At 43.1% G+C, this 21498-nt stretch overlaps 2 protein-coding genes across 8 annotated transcripts in view; one reads left to right on the plus strand and one right to left on the minus strand.

Moving 5' to 3' along the window:
• The window catches only part of AP4M1 (adaptor related protein complex 4 subunit mu 1), a 40273-nt gene extending 24572 nt beyond the window's left edge, over positions 1-15701 (minus strand). For 3 of the 4 annotated variants that reach the window (XR_004537221.1, XM_033923841.1, XM_033923840.1), the window contains exons 1-8: positions 15187-15396; positions 14773-14836; positions 14502-14587; positions 14205-14311; positions 5555-5651; positions 1537-1647; positions 1304-1384; positions 960-1022 (exon numbers count right to left, since the gene is read on the minus strand). Coding sequence is in view for 3 of the 4 variants with exons in the window: in XM_033923841.1 (XP_033779732.1) it covers positions 960-1022; positions 1304-1384; positions 1537-1647; positions 5555-5651; positions 14205-14311; positions 14502-14587; positions 14773-14836; positions 15187-15192 (615 nt within the window). In the remaining variant the exon portion in view is untranslated. The other variant, XM_033923842.1, reaches the window with a different exon arrangement.
• Positions 15459-21498, plus strand: part of MCM7 (minichromosome maintenance complex component 7) — a 32777-nt gene continuing 26737 nt past the window's right edge. The window contains exons 1-7 of one of the 4 annotated variants that reach the window (XM_033923837.1): positions 15459-15574; positions 18126-18205; positions 18456-18620; positions 18816-18940; positions 19034-19214; positions 19319-19456; positions 20771-20920. In XM_033923837.1, coding sequence (XP_033779728.1) covers positions 15535-15574; positions 18126-18205; positions 18456-18620; positions 18816-18940; positions 19034-19214; positions 19319-19456; positions 20771-20920 — 879 coding nt within the window. In that variant the 5' untranslated portion in view covers positions 15459-15534. Of the gene's footprint in view, positions 15575-15801; positions 15984-17685; positions 17842-18125; positions 18206-18455; positions 18621-18815; positions 18941-19033; positions 19215-19318; positions 19457-20770; positions 20921-21498 lie in introns of those variants that run through there. The other 3 variants (XR_004537220.1, XM_033923838.1, XM_033923839.1) reach the window with 3 other exon arrangements.

Below are 21498 nucleotides of genomic sequence, written 5' to 3' on the forward strand. Positions count from 1 at the left end.
TGTGCAAATCTCTCTCATGCATATTCATTAGGGCTAGCCCGATTGGCCTGGTGGTCCTCCAGGACAGGATTGGGAACCACTGGCTTAGTGAATCTAGCCCAAAGACTTTTGTACTGAACCAAATCAGTTAAGACTATAGCCAAAATGGAACTCACCATTGCAACGCAAAAAGGTTATGTGAGTAAATTTCAGAAAGTCTGGGGACCGTTAACAGATTTTTGTAATGAATGATTAACTTTTCCCATGATAAGATATTTGATTAGAGGGGAAAAGGGGTGAGATTTTATTTCTGATTATTACATAATATATCAATATTTGAATGAATTCACAATAAAGATGATTTTATGTATTATTGAATTGGGAGGGAGGGAGGGATGGGGGATTATTATATTCAATAAGAATGATATAAATTTAGATTTCTTATATAATATTTTATCATTATAGAATACTAATTTTCTAATGAAATGTCAAATTTGATGCTAATATGTGAGTTAATCAAGTGTGTATCTTTAAGTTTTATATGAGTTTATTTGATACACTTGTTGTAACATACAAAAATGAATAAAGAATTATAAAACAAAGACTACAGCCATTTTCCTCCCAAATGCCTAAGAAGAAAAGGACAGCTGATGCCCGACATGTCTTTAATCTTAGCTCTTGCTTTCCACATAGCTGCAAGGGTCAGTGGGCCTCCTAGTGAGCTCTCTGTATCTACCCGCCTAAAACCCAGGCGGCTTACTGTAAAAAAAAATATCCAAAATCATTAAAACAAAAACATTTTCAAATAAATGGAAAATCCATAAGCCAATCAATCATCATATTAAATACACAAAAACTTTCATTTCACTTAAATGCCTGGACAATAAAAGTGGGTTTTTAACAACTCTCTAAACCCCATCACATTTTCACAAAAATGTAAAATCCCAGGCAAACAAAACTGCCAACAGGAAGAGACTCACATTGGATCCAATCACTACCATCAGCCTCTCGATCACATCCAGAAAAATCTCATTCTTCAACCCCTGAAAAGAATGACATGGGCATGGGAATCAGAAGCTCATAACGCTGGAGGTGTTAGAGCAGGTGTTCTCAGCTTAGTCCCTGGGACGCCAGGTTTTGCGGCTACCCACAATGAAGATGCATAAAACAGATTTGCATGCAGTGAAGGCAGTGCATATAAATTTATGTCATGCATATTCAACGGGGGTGTCTTGAAACCTAGACTGTCCTGGTGTGTCCCAAGGCTTGAGTTAAGAACCCCTGTACTAGAGGATTGTGGGGAGGAGGCAGAGGACAGTCATACCTGCTCATGACGGGAGGAAAGGACAGGTCGGCTTGCAGCTGTGCTGGGAGCCACTTTGCTCTGCTGAGTTTCAGCTCCAAACTAGATTGCAAAACAAAAAGTATGACTGAAACAGACAAGACCCTTGATACCTGAAAATTAACCTCTCCCAGACTCCCCGCATTGCTCATAACCCTTGAAACCCCCTCACCCCCATATTAAGCCTCTGCTAACCCTTTGAACTCTAGGCTCACCAGCCCCACGCTGCTGAGGTCAAACAGGCTAAAAGGTTTGGTTATCACAGCTTCTGTCTGAATGAAGTTCTTCAAGATATCTGTGGATGTAGTCTGAATGTATCCATAGTCCTGTGCAACAGAAAAGGAGAGAGAGCACATGACAGAACCTGTGAACACAGCACATCTGGAGTTTTCCATGTACCTCGTTGTTCTAGACCAGTGTCTCTCAAAACTTTTTAAGCTCCGGCACACTGAACGGAGCAAATGTTTTTCGCAGCACATTATAATTGAAATTATAAAATTGCAAACCCAACAAAAGTTATTTATTTAAAGTTCTTTAAGCTATGTATGGGTAATGTAACGAGTGAAACTAAAGAAGATAGAATAGGATTGCTAATCAATGCGATAGATGTGCTTGTTTTTGAATGCAAATTAACTCAAAATGCGGCTCGATAGTCGACAAGCAAACGCGCACTTCATCATCCACCATCTGCAGACGTTCTCTTTTTTAAAAAAAATTTTTGTCAGAGCTGAAAATCCAAGTTGGCAAAGATAAGATCCAAACTGTAACGAAGCCTCGATTTCTTTGTTGCTCAAGTTAGAATAACTACTGCATAAAAAATAAAATTACTTGCCATTAGTTTTTAAGAACCAATCACATCAAAGAATGATGCTTGTCTGGGCAGTTATATCCTTATGCACAAAGACGCTAGTAACATTGACAGACTGTTGCGTATGTGGTGAACATATATTCTAGTGTATACCTATGAAGGGAATTTTTAGAAATAAAAGTACAATTCTGGAATCTCTCGTGGCACACCCGGAATCTCTTCGGAGCACACCACTGGGCCGTGGCACACAATTTAAGAGACACTGTTCTAGACAATTATACCAAGGGAGGACAATCAGATCTTTTAACTTAACAAATTTGTAACCCACCTGCTGTTATATTCTAGGCAGGTTCCATCAACACAGACACATCATCACAAAATATGTAATCTCAAATCATAAAATGTATTAAAGAGAAGCATTAGTGCTATATCTATGCTATTTAAATGTTCAGATTTGTGCTTCAAGTATTATGCTGACATTGTATTATATTTCACTTATTTGAATTTCAGTACTGTTAATAAGTACAGTGGTACCTCGGTTTGCGAGTGTTTTGCAAGACGAGCAAAACATTTGCAAAATCGGCGCCTCAGAAACCGAGCTTGCCTCGATTTGCGAGCGGCGTCCCCACGATCCGGCACCTTCCCCCTCCCCCCCCCCCCCGCGATCCGGCATCCCCCCACTCGCGTCGCACCCCCCCGCCGCGATCTGAAATCCCCCAGCACCCACCCGAACACGCTTCTTACCCCCATCTGGCCACCAGCACCAACGCACAGGACATGCCGGTGCCGGTGCCCAAAGATCTGCGTCTTCTTCTTTGCTGGGCCTTGAACATCTGCGCATGCTCAAGGCCTTCGAGTTCACGCTCTCTCTGAAAATCTCCGAGAGAGCGTGAACTCGAAGGCCTTGAGCATGCGCAGATTCCCTCTCGTTCTCTCTACCTTGGAGAGGGTGAACAACCTGTCTTTATCTACTAAGTCTATTCCCTTCAGTATCTTGAATGTTTCGATCATGTCCCCTCTCAGTCTCCTCTTTTCAAGGGAGACGAGGCCCAGTTTCTCTAATCTCTCACTGTACGGCAACTCCTCCAGCCCCTTAACCATTTTAGTCGCTCTTCTCTGGACCATTTCGAGTACTACTGTGTCCTTCTTCATGTACGGTGACCAGTGCTGAACGCAGTACTCCAGGTGAGGGCGCACCATGGCCCAGTTCAGCGGCATGACAACCCTCTCCGATCTGTTCATGATCCCCTTCTTAATCATTTCCAGCATTCTGTTTGCCGCCACTGCGCATTGTGCAGACGGCTTCATCGTCTTGTCGACCAGTACTCCCAAGTCTCTTTCCTGGGGGGTTTCTCCAAGTACCGCCCCGGACATCCTGTATTCATGTACTCTGGCCTGCTGCTCGCACCAGCCTGGCTCTCTCTGAAATCACTTTTGGGTCACGGGGCCAGGAAATGGTATCAAAGGGAAAGCCAATGCCAGCTTGAGCAGCAGGCTGAAGAAGCTGCTTGCACTGGCAAAGTTTTAAAGAGGTACGGGAATGGGAAGGGAGGGCACAAGTGTGGTATGGGTGTGTGTGGAAGTAGCAGAGGGTGGCGCGGAAGGAGGGGGGGTGAGGCAGAGAGGAAGGCGCGGTGGAGGGCGCCACTGCCCCCGGGCGCCTCCTACCCTTGCAACACCACTGCTTGTGACCTTTATTCAAGATAAAGAAGCCATTCTAAGACTATTTTTATAGATCTGGAAATGTTGCTTTTTTGGGTGCGTTAAGAGTTGCAGTGATTCCAGATGTTTCTAAATGGACGCAACTTAGACAGAAGAAATTATCAATAAAAGTTTATTATTGCTTGCTGAAATTTGACTTTTTATTCTCATTGATGTACCGAATAGAATTGTATCATATGATAATGCTATATGGTTCTCTAATAAACAATTAATTTGAGACCAAATTGATTTCCAAAAGGCCATGATACAGGGACAATAGAATATTAAATGATTACAATGCCTTATATATCTTATATATTTTTAAAAAATTTTCTTATACCAATTTATACCTTATCATTATCATATAAATTTTATTATCCTTTGAAAAAAAAATATTTATGCTTCTTGTTATCAAGTCAATAGTCCCAAACTACTCTTAAACTGACATCATAAAAAACTATTTCATGTTTTACATGCCTATCAAATTAACATTGACATTAAATCAATTAGTATTACCAGTAGCAAAATCATACACCGTGTAACTCAAGACAAAATTATATAGAATCTTTGAAGTCAAAAGTAAGAATTATCTTTCTTAATAAACAATTCATATTTCATAAATAAACATTTGAACATTTTATTTTTTCCCCTGTTCTTTCTGTTCCCCTTCTTTTTACTTTATTTCTTCCTCTTTTCTTCACTTTTCCTTCCTTTCTTCACACTTTTCTCCCTTCTACCCTTTTCCTTCTCATCTTTCTTTTACACCTTTCTCCCCTCTTTTTCTTTTCCTTCCCCTTTCCAGTCTCATCTTTCTCCTTTTCTATTGGAGAGACTCCCCAGGAAAAAGACTTGGGAGTACTGGTCAACAAGACGATGAAGCCGTCTGCACAATGCGCGGCGGTGGCAAATAGGGCAAACAGATCGCTATAGGCCTTAGTGAGTAGTGCAGGAGGGAAATTTGGTCGCAAAGGGCTCGCAAACCGATCGGTACATAATCGGGTTTGCTTAGTGAATCCTGGCCTTAGCCTATTAGGTGCCTACAGAATCACAGGTCTTTGGAACGACCTTACTACCCCGCTGCGGAACCTGGGCTCCAATTATTCCGCAAGCAACTGAAAACCTGGCTTTTCACTAAAATGTAATTCTATTCCCCCTTACTCTTCTCTTCTATATATAAGTTCATGTAAACCTTTTTTTTCCTTCTCTTCCTATATTTTAAGTTCTTGTAAACCATGCCGAGCTCCACAACATCCGTGGAGATGATGCGGTATATAAACTTAAGGTTTAGTTTAGTTTAGTTTAGAATGCTGGAAATGATTAAGAAGGGGATCATGAACAGATCGGAGAGGGTTGTCATGTATGATATTTTTGATTACAATATTTGTGGAAAGGGTGGGTGGGGGAGGCGGTTAATTTATATATTTTAAGATGATAATAGAAAGATTTTCAAGTGATGTGTATGATTCAATTGATGTAATATTGTACACTTGATGTAAGATGAAAAAATGAATTAGGAAAAAAAAAAAATAATTTTATATGTATTACTCTGTATTTCTTATTCAAAGTTTATTCTTTGAGGAAAAAAAAACAAACAAAAAAAAACACCCAACTTTAAATGTAAATTTTAAAAAAGTGCCTTAATAAGCTTTTTAGCTGGAAAAACATGCAGGATATCAAGATGATACATTCATAAAGTTTTCCAGAGCTTAAACTCTGAAACCTACCACCATCTCATCCAGCAGCTCATAAATCAGAGCAAAGTTCAAGGAGATTGTCTTCTCACTCAGGCTACCACAGTAATCGCGAATCAGGGCCACAAACCTGGGAAAACAGAGAAGCAGTCTTACACAGAGAAGAGAGACAAAATAACACAGGAGAAGATAGCAGATAAAGACCTGCACGGTCCATCAAGTCTGCCCAGTAAGATAAGCTCATAGCATGTGTTGCAATCTAAGATCGTGATCTGTCCTTGCCATTTTCAGAGTACAGACCACAGGAGTCTGCCTGGCACTGGGTAAACTCCCCAGCGACTGGAGTTGCTATCAAAGCCCATTCTAGCCCATCCAGATGTGTCTAGCCATAATTAGGGCATAGACCATAGATGTCTGCCTGATACTGGTTTTATTTCCCTCATGATGTTACTGTCTAAACACTGTTAAGTTTTATTTTGCATCCATTCTCTTTCCGTATAGGAATCTTTCTGTTTATCCCATACATTTTTGAAATTCTGCTACCATTTTCATCTCTACTACCTCTCATGGGAGAGTATTTCCATGAAAAAATACTTCCTGACATTACTTCTAAGTCAAGTTCCCCTTTAACCTCAGTACATGTCCTCTAGCAGTGGTGCAGCCATGGCTAGGCCCAGGCCTACCCAGCAGCAGGACAACTGATTTGTGACTAGCAGGAACCTCCAAGCCCTGCCAGTTGAAAATTCACTTAAAGCCTCACAAAACTGCCAACATTACTCATTTGATGTTTATATCCAGCCTTAAAAAACAATGTTTCTTCAAATATATATAATCTGGATAGAATAATAATCTTCACTCTATATCCATTATTTTACAGGACGCCTCAGCCCCACCACTCCACCGCTGTAATGATTTGCTACCGCGGGAAGAATTATGTGGTGCCTCATCATTTTGTTATAATTTATTATATTTTATGGCATATTTCAAAAATACTCTAATGTTTCTTCAATAGCAAAGATTTTTTTAATAAACATCTCAAATATATAAGAATATAAATAGTACTTATCTCAGCCAAACCTGGGAGTCAGACCCGACATGTTTCGCACTAAAAAAGTGCTGTATCAAGGGTCTCCCTGCATGATAAAGAAAGGAAGCTATTACATATAGTGTTGTCCTAGCCCCTCTCCGAACTTCTTAAAAAAGCTTTTTAATCTAAGGCTGCCGCTGTCATCCGACTCCTATGAGAAAGATGGCGGCAGCTTCCCCCGCGTACAATTTAAATCTTCTGTCCAATAACAGAATTGTCCCGCCCCCTGTGGTATCATTGGCCCGAATTTCATCCAATCACCGAATTTCAACTTCGCTATTTAATCCCCGAGGTTCAATTGTTTCTAGCGTTAAAATGTATCTTTGTTCGTTTTCATTTAATTTTATTTGATCTTTCCCTCCCTCCAACCCCGTAACCACCTTGATAACACGCCATCTCAATTCCTCAATAGTGTGTTTGCATTTGTGCCAGTGATCTACCAAAGGAGCCTGAACAACCTCATTTATTATTCGCGATTTATGCTCCGTCAATCTCACCCGTATCTTCCTATTTGTGCGACCTATATATATAAGGTCGCAAGGGCAAACCATTGCATAAATAACATCTTGCGAATTACAATCAGTGTCAGATCTTGACCTAAGAACTGTTTGTCTCCCCGGGACTTCCCATATATCCCCTTGAATAGTGGAGGGACACCATTGGCATTTACCACATGCCTTATGCTGTCCCCCCTTCTCCCTCTGTCTAACTCCATATCTCTGGAAATTACATCGTTGGCCTAATGTGATACCCCGTGAATAAGCTATCATAGGGAAATTTTCCAACGGTTTATGTATCTGAACGATATACCAGTATTTCCTCAGCAAACCCACCAACATCTTGGTTGCCTTAGAAAAAGGGAGAATGTATGTAAGAAGATCTTTATCCATCTGCTGGGGACTCTTTGATTCGGTTAGATTCGGGGATTAAATAGCGAAATTGAATGGGGGACGGTGATTGGATGAAATTCGGGCCAATGATACCTCAGGGGGCGGGACAATTCTGTTATTGGACAGAAGATTTAAATTGTAGATGGAGGAAGCTGCCGCCATCTTTCTCTTAATATAATAGGAGTCGGATGACAGCGGCAGCCTTGGTGAGTTTACTAGATATAATTTATGTTGCAAGATTAAAAAGCTTTTTTAAGAAGTTCGGAGAGGGGCTAGGACAATACTATATGTAATAGCTTCCTTTCTTTATCATGCAGGGACTTCTGGCAGGACCTCACACCGTGTGCTCGCAGTAGACTTTAATATTTTATTCCCACTCTCAGCTGTTGGACCAGCCATGGATTCTTGGGGAGGGGGGGATGGGAGGGGAACTGATTATTGAAAATGTTATTTCCTGAATGGTACTACTGTTTGTATTTGCTTCTTACTGCTGGAATAATAAAAATCATTTAAACATATCATGCAGGGAGACCCTTGATACAGCACTTTTTTAGTGCGAAACATGTCGGGTCTGACTCCCAGGTTTGGCTGAGATAAGTACTATTTATATTCTTATATATTTGAGATATTTATTAAAAAAATCTTTGCTATTGAAGAAACATTAGAGTATTTTTGAAATATGCCATAAAATATAATAAATTATAACAAAATGATGAGGCACCACATAATTCTTCCCGCGGTAGCAAATCATTACAGCAGTGGAGTAAAATAATGGATATAGAGTGAAGATTATTATTTTATCCAGATTATATATATTAGTTGAAAATTCACAGCATCTCTCCTTCACCCCCTTTCCCCTTCAATGATCCAGCTCTTTCAATTTCACACCCCATCACCCTGGTACTTTTTAAATTCTTCACTGCTAGGCTGGCAGCAAAGTGCAACCAGGGCAGGATTAACCAATAGGCCATCCAGGCACATGCCTAGGGCCCGAAGTTGTCAGGGGGACCCGATGAAACAGAGGACTCGTTTTGTCCTTGGCAACACGGGTCCCCCGGGAAAGATCGTCAGCGCTGGGCCCCCCTCGGAGATCGACAACACCGCCCTCCCCCGGCATCACAATCAACCAACCTGAATAAGTGACATCGGAGGGCGTGTATCGGCAGCTGCACGGTCCCGTGATGACTGCGTCTGCTGGCTTTGCTCAGGGAAGAGGTAAGTAACGTTGGAGGGGTTGGACCAGCAGACACAGTCATCGCAGGACCTTGCAGCAACTCTGCATCTGCCGGTCCACCCCCTCCGACGTCACTTATTCAGATTGGTTGATGGCGATGTCGGGGGAGGACGATGTCAATCTCCCAGGGGGGGGCAGTGTTGCCGATCTTTCCAGGGGGGGGGCCCAGCGCTGCCGATCTTTCCCGGGGGACTCACGTTGCCAAGGAAAAAAAAAAAAAACACCAGGTCCTCTGTTTCTTCAGTGGGCCCCCTCTGACCTAGAAGGGTGGTGGAGGGAAAGGGGGCAGGGTGGTATGGAAGGGTGGTGGAAGGAGAGAAAGGGGTAGATGCTGATGGAATTGGTGTGCAGGGGAAGGGGAGAGATATAAGGGGAAGGATACTGGATGGAATTGGGTTGAAGGGAAAGAAAGAGGGCAGATGCTGATGGAATTGGGGTGCAGGGAAAGGGGGAAAACATAAGGGGGAAGGATACTGGATGGAATTGGGTTGGAGGGAAAGAAAGGGGGCTGATGCTGATGGAAGTGGGGGAAAGGGAGAGGAGAAAGTGAAATTCCAGACCATGGGGTGTGGGTGTGGGAGAGGGAATGGAAGAAGATGGATTCCAGACCAATGGGAGTGAAGGGAAAGATGGAAGGGGGAGGCATACAGCTTCTGGAAGTGGCACAGAAAGACAGAAGATGAAAGGAAGAGAGTGACAAGAAGATGAGGAAAACTGAAACCAGACAAGACAAAGGTAGAAAAAAATTTTCTATTTATTTTTTTGCTTTAGGGGACATGCATTGCTGTTTCTGTGGTGTTGCATTGTATGCAGAGTCCAGCGTCTTGGTGGTTTTATTTAACCTTTGTCTACGTATTTCTATTTTATCTGCCCTTTTACAAAACTGTAGAACTTTTTTTAGCATTGGCTGTGGCTAAAAACCATACAACAGTTTTGTAAAAGAGGGGAGAGGTTAATTTGTGATTACTCATTCCATACTAAGTGAAGGTGTTTTCTGTATTCTGTTTGTATGAAAGACATGTTTTTTGTTAGCGTTGGCGAAATGTTTTTTTGTTAGCGTTGGTGAAATGTTTTTTTGTTAGCGTTGGCGAAATGCATCAGCACCTTGAATTAACCTGATTTGAATCTCCTTATTTTCTGCCAATCTTCTTTTGTTTCACGTTGGATTCTTTGGTCTGCTTGCTTTGTTTCGTTGCAAATTAACATACATGGAGTGGAACGTACTAGAGGAGTTACAGATTTGGTTGTTTATACATACATATGGGTTACAGTTGGTTGATGTAGAGTGAGGCAGTTGAGAGACATTGTAAACTTGGTTATTAATATAGACTTATTTCAGATTCAGATAGTATTACTGCTTTACAAATATTTGAACACTTTCATATATGCATGGAAAGGGTTCAGAGTTAAATTCCTGAGTAAGTAGGTGGGAAGGGAAGGAAGGGGGATTTGTTCAGAGATGTTTGGGGGTTGCATAGAAGTAAAACTGTGTACTGGTATACTAATCTTTGTTTTGAATTAAAAATAAATAAATAAATACAAGTGGAAATAAAGAAGTAAAGAAGAAAACAGATAAATGGGGGGTGGGACATGGGCAGGGTAGGGGCGAGGCAGGGCCAGGGGGCCCAGTGTACTTGTGTGCCTAGGGGCCCTCGAAGAATTAATCCTGCCCTGAGTGCAACTCACAAAATGCTTGAACCACCAGGAACAACTCTGAGACAACTTCCTGTTCCCAGCATGAGCAACTGGTATGAGTCACTGTTCACTACAAATGAATAAATAAAGGAATTAAAAGGTACCTGGGAGTGAAGTTATGAGATGCTAGATCACTGGGGAGGGGAGAGGGAAGAAGGAAGAGATGACATGTGAGGTTCCTGTGCCCACTCACTTTGGATACCCAAAATTGGGTATCTGGCTAAGGCCCTGTTCTCTAGTTCTACTGCTTACCCTTCTCTTGAAAAGATGTTGCTTCCACATTAATACCTTTCAAATACCATCCCTATCCCAATTGAAGTTAAGAACCTCTGACACAGAGAAAGCAAATTGCAGCAATGGATCTGGGATTCAAAGAAAAACACTAGTAAGGGAGCAAAAGAAAATAAGAATCACAACCAAAGGAAATCTGTGTTATATGAGCAGCAATAAAGAACTCATCATTATTCTACCACCTTGCACAAGCCTACATACAAGTATTTGATTAGAGAATGACATAGGGAAAAAATCTGTCCCCGTCACTGCTCCGTCCCCGTCCCACCGTCCCCTTCACTGCCATTCCCTTCACCACCCCGTTACCGTCACTGCCATCCCCTTCACCACCCCGTCACTGTCACTGCCATTCCATTCACCTCCCCGTCCCCGCAGCATCCATACAAGCCTCAGTACTGCAATATTTAGCTTATTCCTTCCTTATAAATCAGAGTTCTGGCTGCTGAACTGGAGAAAGAGATGTTCAGCTGGCAGGGCTTTGGTTATAAATTTTTATCAACACAACTAATAAACTACTTTATCTTAAAGCAAAAAAAAATAAATAAATAATATAATTTTTTTTCTACCTTTGTTGTCTGGTTTCTGCTTTCCTCATCTTCTCATTCAATTCCTTTCAAACACTGTCTGTCTTCTCTCTGCGCCTTCCATTTGCTCTGTTACTGTGCCTCTCCCTTCACACACACCCCTAATCTGGCATCTCTGTGTTCTTCCCTTCCAGAGTCTTCTCCCCACTCTCTCTTCCCTATTCCCTTCAGTGTCTTCTCCCCACTCTGTCATCCCCATTTCCCTTCAGTGTCTTCTCCCCACTCTCTCTTCCCCATTTCCCAGCGTTTTCTCCCCACTTTTTCTTCCCCATTTCCCAGCATCTTCTCCCTACTCTCTCTTCCCCATTTCCCAGCAACTTCTCCCTACTGTCTCTTCCCCATTTCCCAGAATCTTCTCCCTACTCTCTCTTCACCTTTTCCCAGTGTCTTCTCCCCACTTCCTCCATCCCATCTTCCCCAGGTCCCTTCACCGTCTGTTTTTCTCCACCCCACCTTTCTTCCCTTTCTCCCTCCCTGCCCCTTACCTTCGCGGCAGGCAATTTCTAAATATGTTTCCTACCAGCAGCTGGAGCGTTGAAATCGCATGTGGCTGCAGGAAAGGTCAGATGCAACTTCCGGTTGCATCAGAGATGACCTTTATGGCAGCCACATGTGATTTCAATGCTCCAGCTGCTGGTAAGAAACACATTTAGAGAAATTCCCTGCTGCGAAGGTAAGGCAGGGAGGGAGATATTCAGGCGGCGATCAGGATGGAGGGAGGGAGATGCTTAGGTGGCGGCGATCAGGCGGTGGCGGCAATCAAGTTTCCAAGTTGATTAGTTTTTAATATACCGACCATCAAACAAATGTCTGGCCGGTTAACAATAAAATTTAAAAAGGTAGATTAAAAATAGTAGTAGGTGTATAAAAATAAATAGAGTGAACATAGATGACAAAGACTAGACAAACTTGAAGGTGAGGGTAAAGGGGAAGGAAGGGGAAAAGTTACATAATTTAGAAGAGAAGGAGAAAGTGGGATGGGGATAGAACGTAAAGGGTAAGGGCGCTTTGTTAAAGCAAATAGTTGCTTAAAGAAAAAAAAGGAAGTGATAAAAGAAAAAGAGAGAAAAAAAAAAAAGTAATAAAAGATGAAGAGGAGAGAAAAAAAAAGGAGATCTAAGTACCGTCGAATGCGTCCCGAAATAAGAAAGTCTTTAGGCTAGTCTTGAATTTGACTAATTGTTGTTCGTCGCGGAGTTGTTGTTGCAGAGAGTTCCATAATGTAGGGGCAGTTACTGCAAAGTTTGTTTTCCGGGTGTAATAAAAGTCTTTTAGGGAAGGAATGAAGAGAAGTTTTTGATCAGTTGATCTTAGAGTGCGAGGGGAACATTGTGGTATGAGGAGTTTATCAAGAAATGAGGGTTGGTGAGAGAGTTTGATTTTAAAGGAGAGTAAGATGATTTTATAGGTGATGCGGTGGGTGATAGGGAGCCAATGAGCCTCTTTTAGAAGAGGAGTGACATGCTCGAATTTACCTATTTTGTAAATAAGTTTTATTGCAGTATTTTGTATTAATTGTAGACGTCGTATTTCTTTTTGGGGGAGACCGTTGAGAAGAGAATTACAATAATCTAAGTGAGAAATAACTAAGGAATGAATCAGAATATTAATTGAGTCGGTATCTAGGATAGAAATTAGTGATCGAATGATGTGGAGTTTGAAGAAGCAGATTTTTACGACCGAACTAATATGGTCATGGAACGCGAGATCTCTATCAAAGATGACACCTAATAGTTTTATTTTAGTTTCCATTTGTAATGGAATAGATTTAATAGAAATTGTTCCCAATAAAGATTCAGATGTTTTGATTGGAAGTAGGAGCCCACGGGATTTATCAATATTGAGGGAGAGTTTGTTTGAGTAAAGCCAGTCATTTATGATGTCCAATTTATTGTTTATGTCTTTTACATCTGAGATGTTTGAAGTACTGACTGGGTGAAGAAGTTGTATATCGTCTGCGTAGGCAAAGATTGTGAATCCTATAGATTGTGCTAGTGTAAGAAGAGGAGATAGAAAAATATTAAATAGTAATGGAGATAGAATTGAACCTTGTGGGACTCCGAAGGTTTGTGATATGGTTGAAGAGGTTTCATTTTTTTACATGGACTTTAGAGCTATGTTCGTGAAAGTAGGATATAAACCAAGAAAGAGCAGAACCTGTAATACCGCAATCTTTTAGTCTGGTAATAAGAAGAGAGTGGTCAATAGTGTTAAAGGCTGCAGATAGGTTGAGGGAAATTAGAATAACAGATTTTTGATGGTCATGGTAGTATTGTATAGTTGAGATAAGGCCTAGTAGTGATAATTCTGTTGAATGTGAAGAGCGAAAGCCGGTTTGGCATGGATGTAAAGCATGGGTTTTATCAAAGAATTCTGTTAGTTGGGAATGAATGTACAGCACTATAAAGAACAGATTTGACTTGCAGTGAAGTGTGCTGTCAACAGTTGGAGTTTAAGAGGTGTTCATATAGCGGTGATTCGCTAGCTCAGTTCAAAAGCACATTGCTGCAGAAATATTACAGATATTTCCATCCCGGCAGTAGTGATCAGGATGGAGGTAGGAAGTGTGATCAGTGACCGCACGCGTTCCCTCCCTTCACTGCGGAGACAAGGCCATTCACCACTCCACGGGGCGGTGAATGGCCTTCTCCCCGTACCCACGGTGACCACTTCATTTTTCTCATTTTGGCGGGTTACCCGCGGCTAGCCGCGGTAACAACCACTGTGTCATTCTCTATATTTGATCTCACTGGAATCCATGCATAAAGGATTCACAGTCAATCACAAGTATCATGGGTTGTGCGTGAGAGATACCATCATCTCATTCCTGCAGAAGAGACTGACACAATTACAGTCATCAGCCAGCTCTTGAAGAGGTGCAAAAACCTCCAGAGGCACTTACCTGTTCAGGAACTCAATGAGGGTGAAAGGGGAATCATTGACTGGAGTAGATGCTACAAAGTAGAGGCCACTGTGCCGAACATGAACAAAATGTAACTCTTCATGCATCTGCAAAGGTGAATGGAAAAAGAGAAATCAGGTGATCTGGGCAGAAAACTTGGAAGGAATCAGACATGCTGCAAGCATGAATGGAAAATGAGAAGCATTACTGGGGCACATACTGTAGAGACTGCAGAATTAAGAGATGGGAAATCTGCAAATTTATGATAAAGGCATAAGAAAACTAGAACTGCAATACCATGGCAACAGGCTCCTGATCAGCTGTGAGAGTTGTTATTTTCTTATAAAATGCATCCACTAGGTCACGGCTCCCATCCCCTCGGACTGAAACAGTACAGGTTAAGGAATTTTTCAGGTACAGCACAGGGTATAACTCAAATCAGTGTCTGTTTCTTGCATTCTGTGGCTCTCCACGATGAGACCTTCATGCAGAAATCATAGAAGTATTCAGGGAATAAACTGCAAATAAAAAGACTCAATTTTTTCCTCTCCATAAGATATAAGGATACAATCCTTGTAGATGAGGTGGTCTCCCTTAGCAGACAAAATGAAGATCTGGGAGATCATCCTGACCTGTAGAATAACATCATTCAGGAAGAAGGAAAACTATTGCTCCTTTAACACACCTATACTGATATGGCACTAGCCCTAAGAGTCCTTGACCAACTTGAAAAGAAGACCCTTGGTGTTTTTTTAAGTGATCATGCACTATAATATCTATTTTAGGGATCCTACGAAAACTTCTCACTGAAAAGTGTTACAGCCACTGCAAACAAACCACATTACTATCTAATCTTAAGAACGTAAGAGTTGTCATAATTGGGCGACAGCATCAAGCCCCAGTATCCTGTTTCCATGGTCAATCCATGTCACAAGTACCTAGCAAGATCCCAAAAGAGTAATAATATATACTATAGCTATACCTTCATGTAATTCTCTTTGATCTATTAAGAAAGGCAAGGGCTAAATCCAAATATACTGTAATACTGGTGTACCTAATGTACACATGTGCATTTCCATCAAATGCATTTCTTAACTTTGGCAACACATGAAAAATTGTCATGCTAAGAATAAAGTTGTCTAAAAATGTAAGAAATCTTAAGGTAAGAAAGCACTAATTGCTCGTTACAATAACAAACCCATAAATGCAACAAGCAGCAACAGCCTCATTTCCGCCCCCATTTGACGTCACAACATAACGTCACCGCGCCTACAGCTGGCGTCAACATCTTAGAATAAGGCAAACGGGGGTAGATACACCTCACTCGAGAATGGCGTATATCGTGCTCCCGCATAAACGTAGCACTATCGGTGAGGTTCAAATGCCGCAGCTCCTTTTCTTTTGGAAAGAGAATGATAATAATTCAAAGGGCAACATGCCCCAATCAAAGATGGCGTGAACCAGCAGCCGCGGTAGGGCGCGCTGACTCCTGTGGTTCCGCCTTCCGTAACCGCCTGTTGCCACGCAATCTCTGATTTGCCGCCCTGCCTCACGTGGTCTTGGATTTTCGCGCGCACGGCTGTCGGAGGGGGGAGGGTCCTGAAGAGGGCTCGCAAGCCAATTGGTTGCTTGGAGTCACGTGCTGCTCACAGTTCGCGCCAGTTTTGGTTGGAAGAGAAGGGATAGGGCGTTTATTGTAGTTACCCATTGTCATTATTTCCCTGTATCTTTCTTTCTCCGTTCTGAATATGCCGCCCAGGGATTATGTGGCTGAAAAAGGTAAGAGACAATCTGAGATTGGGACGTTCACCTATCAATGTGCAGGAAGTAGAATTAGCGTTTTGCTTCGGGGTCTGGAGTGGACGGGATTCTGGGATGGGGCTTTGTATTTGATATACCGCTTGTACATAAGTATTAGTTTTTATATAGTGGAGTCTGTAGATGCAGTTATTGAGATGAAGTACGCGCCCTGGGATGGGGCATAGAGGTGAATAGGAATCTGCAGGAACAGGCATGCATCAGGGTTGGCGGGGGAGGGGAGAAGGGAATTAGCGGGTTAAGACTTTAAAAGCTGGTATGGTTTGACAGTGATTCCCCAACCTGTTCCGAGAGAGCCCCAGCCAGTCCGGTTTTCAGGATATCCACAATGAATATGCGTGAACTAGATGTAATATGCAAATCCAGTTCATGTATATTCGTTGTGGATATCCTGAAAACCGGACTGGCTGGGATTAGGCTTGAGAACTCACCGGAGCCAACTTTACTAAATAATTGGGGGCGCTAAAATCAACAGAAATGACCCTTCCCTGGACACAGTCGAGGAATTTGCTAAATATGGGGGGGGGGGGGGTTTGCTCAAGCGCCTACAGGGCTGTCAACTACGTGGGAACTCCTCCTGTATGGTATGGGACTCTTCTGGGCGCACGGGGCATCAGAATATATTTTGGTAGGGGTCTAATGAGGGTTTGTTTGGTGTTGGTTTTGGTGGGGGGAGAAATCCAGGGATTTGGATTGTAGATACTAGCATGCACCAGGGTCTTGTGAGGGAGGGGTACTGGCATCAGATTAGATATATTATGATGTATGGAGATCTTGTTGGTAGGATAGGACTGCAGGTACCGACATGCATCAGAGTCTTGGGGGGGGGGGCGAATATTCGGATGGGTTTCCAGCAAGGGTTTCAGCATCTTGGTGTATTATAGTGATGTGGGACTGCAGGTACCAATCCCTGAATCTCGTTGAGAAAGAATACTGGGATGGGAATGCAGGTACCAATAGGTATCAGGGGCCTGGGAGAATGGGGCTATTGGCATGGGGTTGGCAGGAGGGATATAGGGGCTTTAGGAACTACTAGAATGTATCGGGGTCTTGCGAGAGGATACTGGAGTGGGACTGCATGCATGTGCATGCATCAAGAGCTTGACGTGAGGATGGTGGGGGGGGAAATGCTGACATGGTATTTAATGTACCAACAAGCATAAGGATCTTGGGGAGGGGGGTATGTCTTTATGTACTAGCATGCATGAGGGTGTTGGAGGGGGGACTATTGCGGTGGGATTGTCGGTAAAGACGTACATCGAGGGGGGGTGAAAGTACAGACACTATTATGCAGTGCTGGTGGAGGAGTTTAGGATTTTATTCAGATGGTACGGCGTGGCCGGTTTGCTAGCAGTTGGCGTGGACTGCACCACTCGCGGGAGACCCCGAAGCCTCGGAGGGGGGGCTGAGTTGTGGACCGTACCATTGTGCGATGGGGAGAGTCGGAATGGACGCGCTCTGGCGTGGTGACGTCACGCGCCGAAGACGTGCAGTTCTTCGCACTCTCCGTGCGCGTAGCCCTCCGCCGGCGCTAGCTCCGGGTGGACGGGGCGCCCCCCCCTCCCCCCCGGGTTCTTTGCGGCTAGCGTCCGGGTGGCAGGGGCACTGGAGGGGGAGTTGATGCGGCGGGGTCGGGGGCCGCGGGATTTCCAAGGAGCGGAGATGGCGCGGACTCCTTGCGCGGAGGACTCCGGTGGGGGGAGGGGGCGCCGTGGTGAGGCCGCGGCCATGTGCTGCTTTGTTTACAAAGAGAAGCGGAGCGGAGAGAAGAGAAGCCCGAGGGGCGAGGAAAGAAAATGGAAGACCCGAGGAGATCAGTGTCAGTGTGACTGGGGGGGAATTGGGAGTGGATTTATAGATAAATGGGGAAGCAGGGTACATGGGGGAGACTGGGGTGGTGGAAGGTTTGAGGGTTTTCATTGTTGCAAGAGGGAGGGGGGGGCTGGTGAGGCCTTTTCCTCCTCCTCTCTTAGGAGTCAGATTCATTGATTATTATTTTTTTTTCTTCTTGGGTTCTGATGGTTTAAATGCATTGGGGGTGCAGCAGGCAGGAAGCCACATGTTTCATCTTCCTGCTTTCCTGACTGAGCTCTGTTTTTCTAGAAAAGTGCAAAACCTTCCTGCAGGAGTTCTATAGGGATGATGAGTTTGGGAAGAAACACTTCAAGTATGGAAGCCAGCTGGTGAGTCATCTTTTCCTGATCTCATGCATCTCCTGGTTTTTCTTTAGGACAATGGTAGTGAATAAGAAAATATCTTTTATTTTGTGATGCAAATTAAAGACGGCCATGTTATTCAATTAACAGGATGTGGGGGTTTTAAATAGCTTGTGTTGAAAAAAGGGGAGGACATCACCATACTGTCCCACTGACTCACTGTGCTAGCCTTGCTTACCTGTAGATGCATTCTGGTTTCTCTTCTAAACGTCCACAGGCTGCTCTTGCTCACCGAGAACAGGTGGCTCTGTACATTGACCTGGATGATGTGGCTGAAGAGGATCCAGAGCTTGTGGATTGTATCTGTGAGAACACCCGGAGGTACATCAGCCTGTTTTCTGATGCAGTACAGGAGCTGTTGCCTGAGTACAAGCAGAAAGAGGTGAGGCTGAGATGACCTTTAATTGTTTTACAGTTTCTATGGACAACCATGTTTTAGGGCAGTGTAATAAATGAGGCCACCCTCTTCATCCTTTCCGTTCCCTGTCTCAGGGCTCTGGACAGTCTTGGGCCTGAGACTTTGCAAGGAATTCAGGAAGCTGCTTTCCCAGATAAAACCATTTCCTCTCTACCCCAGGTGGTGAACAAAGACTCATTGGATGTGTACATTGAGCATCGTCTTATGATGGAGCAGCGTGGCCATGATCCTAATGAGATCCGTGACCCTAAGAACCAGTATCCCCCTGAGCTAATGAGACGATTGTGAGTATGTTTCCAGGCAAATGTGTACAGTAATATCCCAGTTATCTTCGGAACTGAAAGATAACTCTGTTCTCTACCCTGTCCTCTCCACAGTGAGCTGTACTTCAAGGCCCCGAGCAGCAGTAAGAGCCGTGTGATCCGTGAAGTGAAGGCAGACTCCATTGGGAAGCTGGTGACTATCCGTGGGATAGTCACCCGTGTCACTGAAGTCAAGCCCATGATGGTGGTTGCAACATACACATGTGACCAATGTGGTGCTGAGACTTACCAGCCAGTAAGTATCCACCCGTGACTAGTGCTAGGATGGAAAGGAGGGGGGCTGTAGGAGATCACAGCAGCAGGATCACATTGTTCTTCCATTTCCATCCCCCCTGGCAGATCCAATCCCCTACTTTCATGCCACTGATCATGTGTCCAAGTCGGGAATGCCAGACTGACCGCTCAGGGGGGCGTCTCTACCTGCAGACCCGTGGCTCAAAGTTCATTAAATTCCAGGAGATCAAGGTTCAAGAACATGTGAGTAATATTTTATTTATTTTTATTTATTTATTTGTTCATTTTTATAGCGCATCCTCCCCAGGAGCTCAGAACGGGTTACAGTAAAATAAAAAAAAATTAGGTACGTAGAACTTCCCTAACTGTCCCGAAGGCTCACAATCTAGCTAAAGTACCTGATAAACAATTAGTAAATAGGAAAGATATAACAATTAAAAAAAAAAATAGCATTAAAGTAAATCAAAATCTCAAAGACCCAAAGCAGCCCAAGCAAGACAGTGTAGAAGACCAATTGGGCAACAGCAGGATACAATGGCATGGGGAAGAGAGAGTGGGGAGAAGACACTGGGAGGGAATAAGTTGGGTACCAGACTAATTGGGGGGTTGGGGCAGAGGATGAGTTTTCTGCTTGTTATAATTCTACAACCCCAGGAATATATGAGGAATCGGACCACTGATGGTCAAATTGATTTAGTACGTTAGACATGATAGTTTCTTTAAGAGTATGCAAATGTATCCCATGCGTATTCACTGTGGTGACTACCTTGGTGTGCATTCAGAAGTGGATTGAGAAGCACGATCCTAGGCTAATTTGCTTGCATCCCCCTATTTAATCTTTAGGCTCCTTGTCATACAAGGATAAGCAGAATAAGCAGTTCAAATGGCTATTAGAACATATTATCACCCTCCTTGCAGGTAAAAAGTATTCACTGATCGATTATTTGTGTGTCAGGCCTATTTTTGTCTTGAATATAGCAATTATTTCATGCCTTCTGCTCTCCCCACTAAACAAGTGCCTAGTCTTGCTTAATGATTGGGCTAGCCATGAGCACTGGTTTTAATTAGATCAGTTCTCATGCTCTGCTGATGGCTTTAGGAAGAGGTGACAATTATAATTTACATCAGCTCAAAGGCCTGGAACAGCCTCCTGATAAGCTTCAAAATGGAACCCTGTTAGCTCAGATTTTGAAAGAAACTAAAGACTCTTCTCTTTGAGACGTTAAACTCCATTGACAATCAGTAGCTTGTTCAACTCGAAGATTTCTTCCTCATCAAATATAATCTGTACTTCTAATGCCAACTCAGTTCTTCCATGCAGAAGACTTCACCCTCTCCTCCAGTTTACTTTCTCCTGTCCATTAATTCTTCCTTCTTTTTGCCTAACACTTGAATTGTACATCACCTTGAACCTATCTAGGCATAGAGCAAATCACAAAGATTAGATTAGATTAGACTGTAACTTTTATGGCTCTTTGAAGATTAGAATTATTTTTAAGCTGATAGTTTCTCTGTTGGGGATTTTGCTTTGACTCATCAGGCGTGGTTTCTTTACAGAGTGACCAAGTACCGGTGGGGAATATTCCACGCAGTATGACGGTGTTTGTGCGGGGAGAAAACACGCGCAGAGCACAGCCCGGTGACCACGTTAGCGTGACTGGTGTCTTCTTGCCCATGCTGAGGACAGGCTTTCGGCAGATAGTGCAGGTAAGGTGGGTGTTCACAGATGACAGCTCAGCAAGCTGCATCTTGTCCTATCACCTCAATTTATAGATGAAAAAAAATTATTCTTTTCAAATCCTGTTTCTTTCCACGCCATTTGCGGGTCTGTGTGTGTGTTCCCTTGGAAACCTTTTGAGGGCATGCTGCTGATGTATGTCGGGGAGAGGAAGTGCAGGGATTTCAAAATGATATCCACAGTCTTACATTTTCTGGCCCATCGCAGCTTTAGAAGGTAAAGTACTGCTGGCGGAATTCTATGCAAAAAAATCTGTGCAAAAAACTTGCAAATTCTGCAAGTTTATTTGACAACATTTAAATGATACTTTTGCTAATTATTATCCAAAATGTCAGTACAATTCAGTACTTTCATTAAATTATACCAGAAAACAACAGAGCCTGCAAGTTTTTTTCTCGCTTAGTGACTTTCTTCTGAAACCTCATCTTGGTTTGTTTTCATAGTGCTCATCATGATCAGCAGGTGGAGACTGAAACTTTTGGCTGTAGTGCAAGGGGGCTGTGCAGTACACTCAGGCCCAGATTCACTAGTCACCGATCGTCGGTTT

The sequence above is a fragment of the Geotrypetes seraphini genome, chromosome 16 (genome assembly GCF_902459505.1).
Source record: "Geotrypetes seraphini chromosome 16, aGeoSer1.1, whole genome shotgun sequence".
NCBI classification, from domain to species: domain Eukaryota; kingdom Metazoa; phylum Chordata; class Amphibia; order Gymnophiona; family Dermophiidae; genus Geotrypetes; species Geotrypetes seraphini.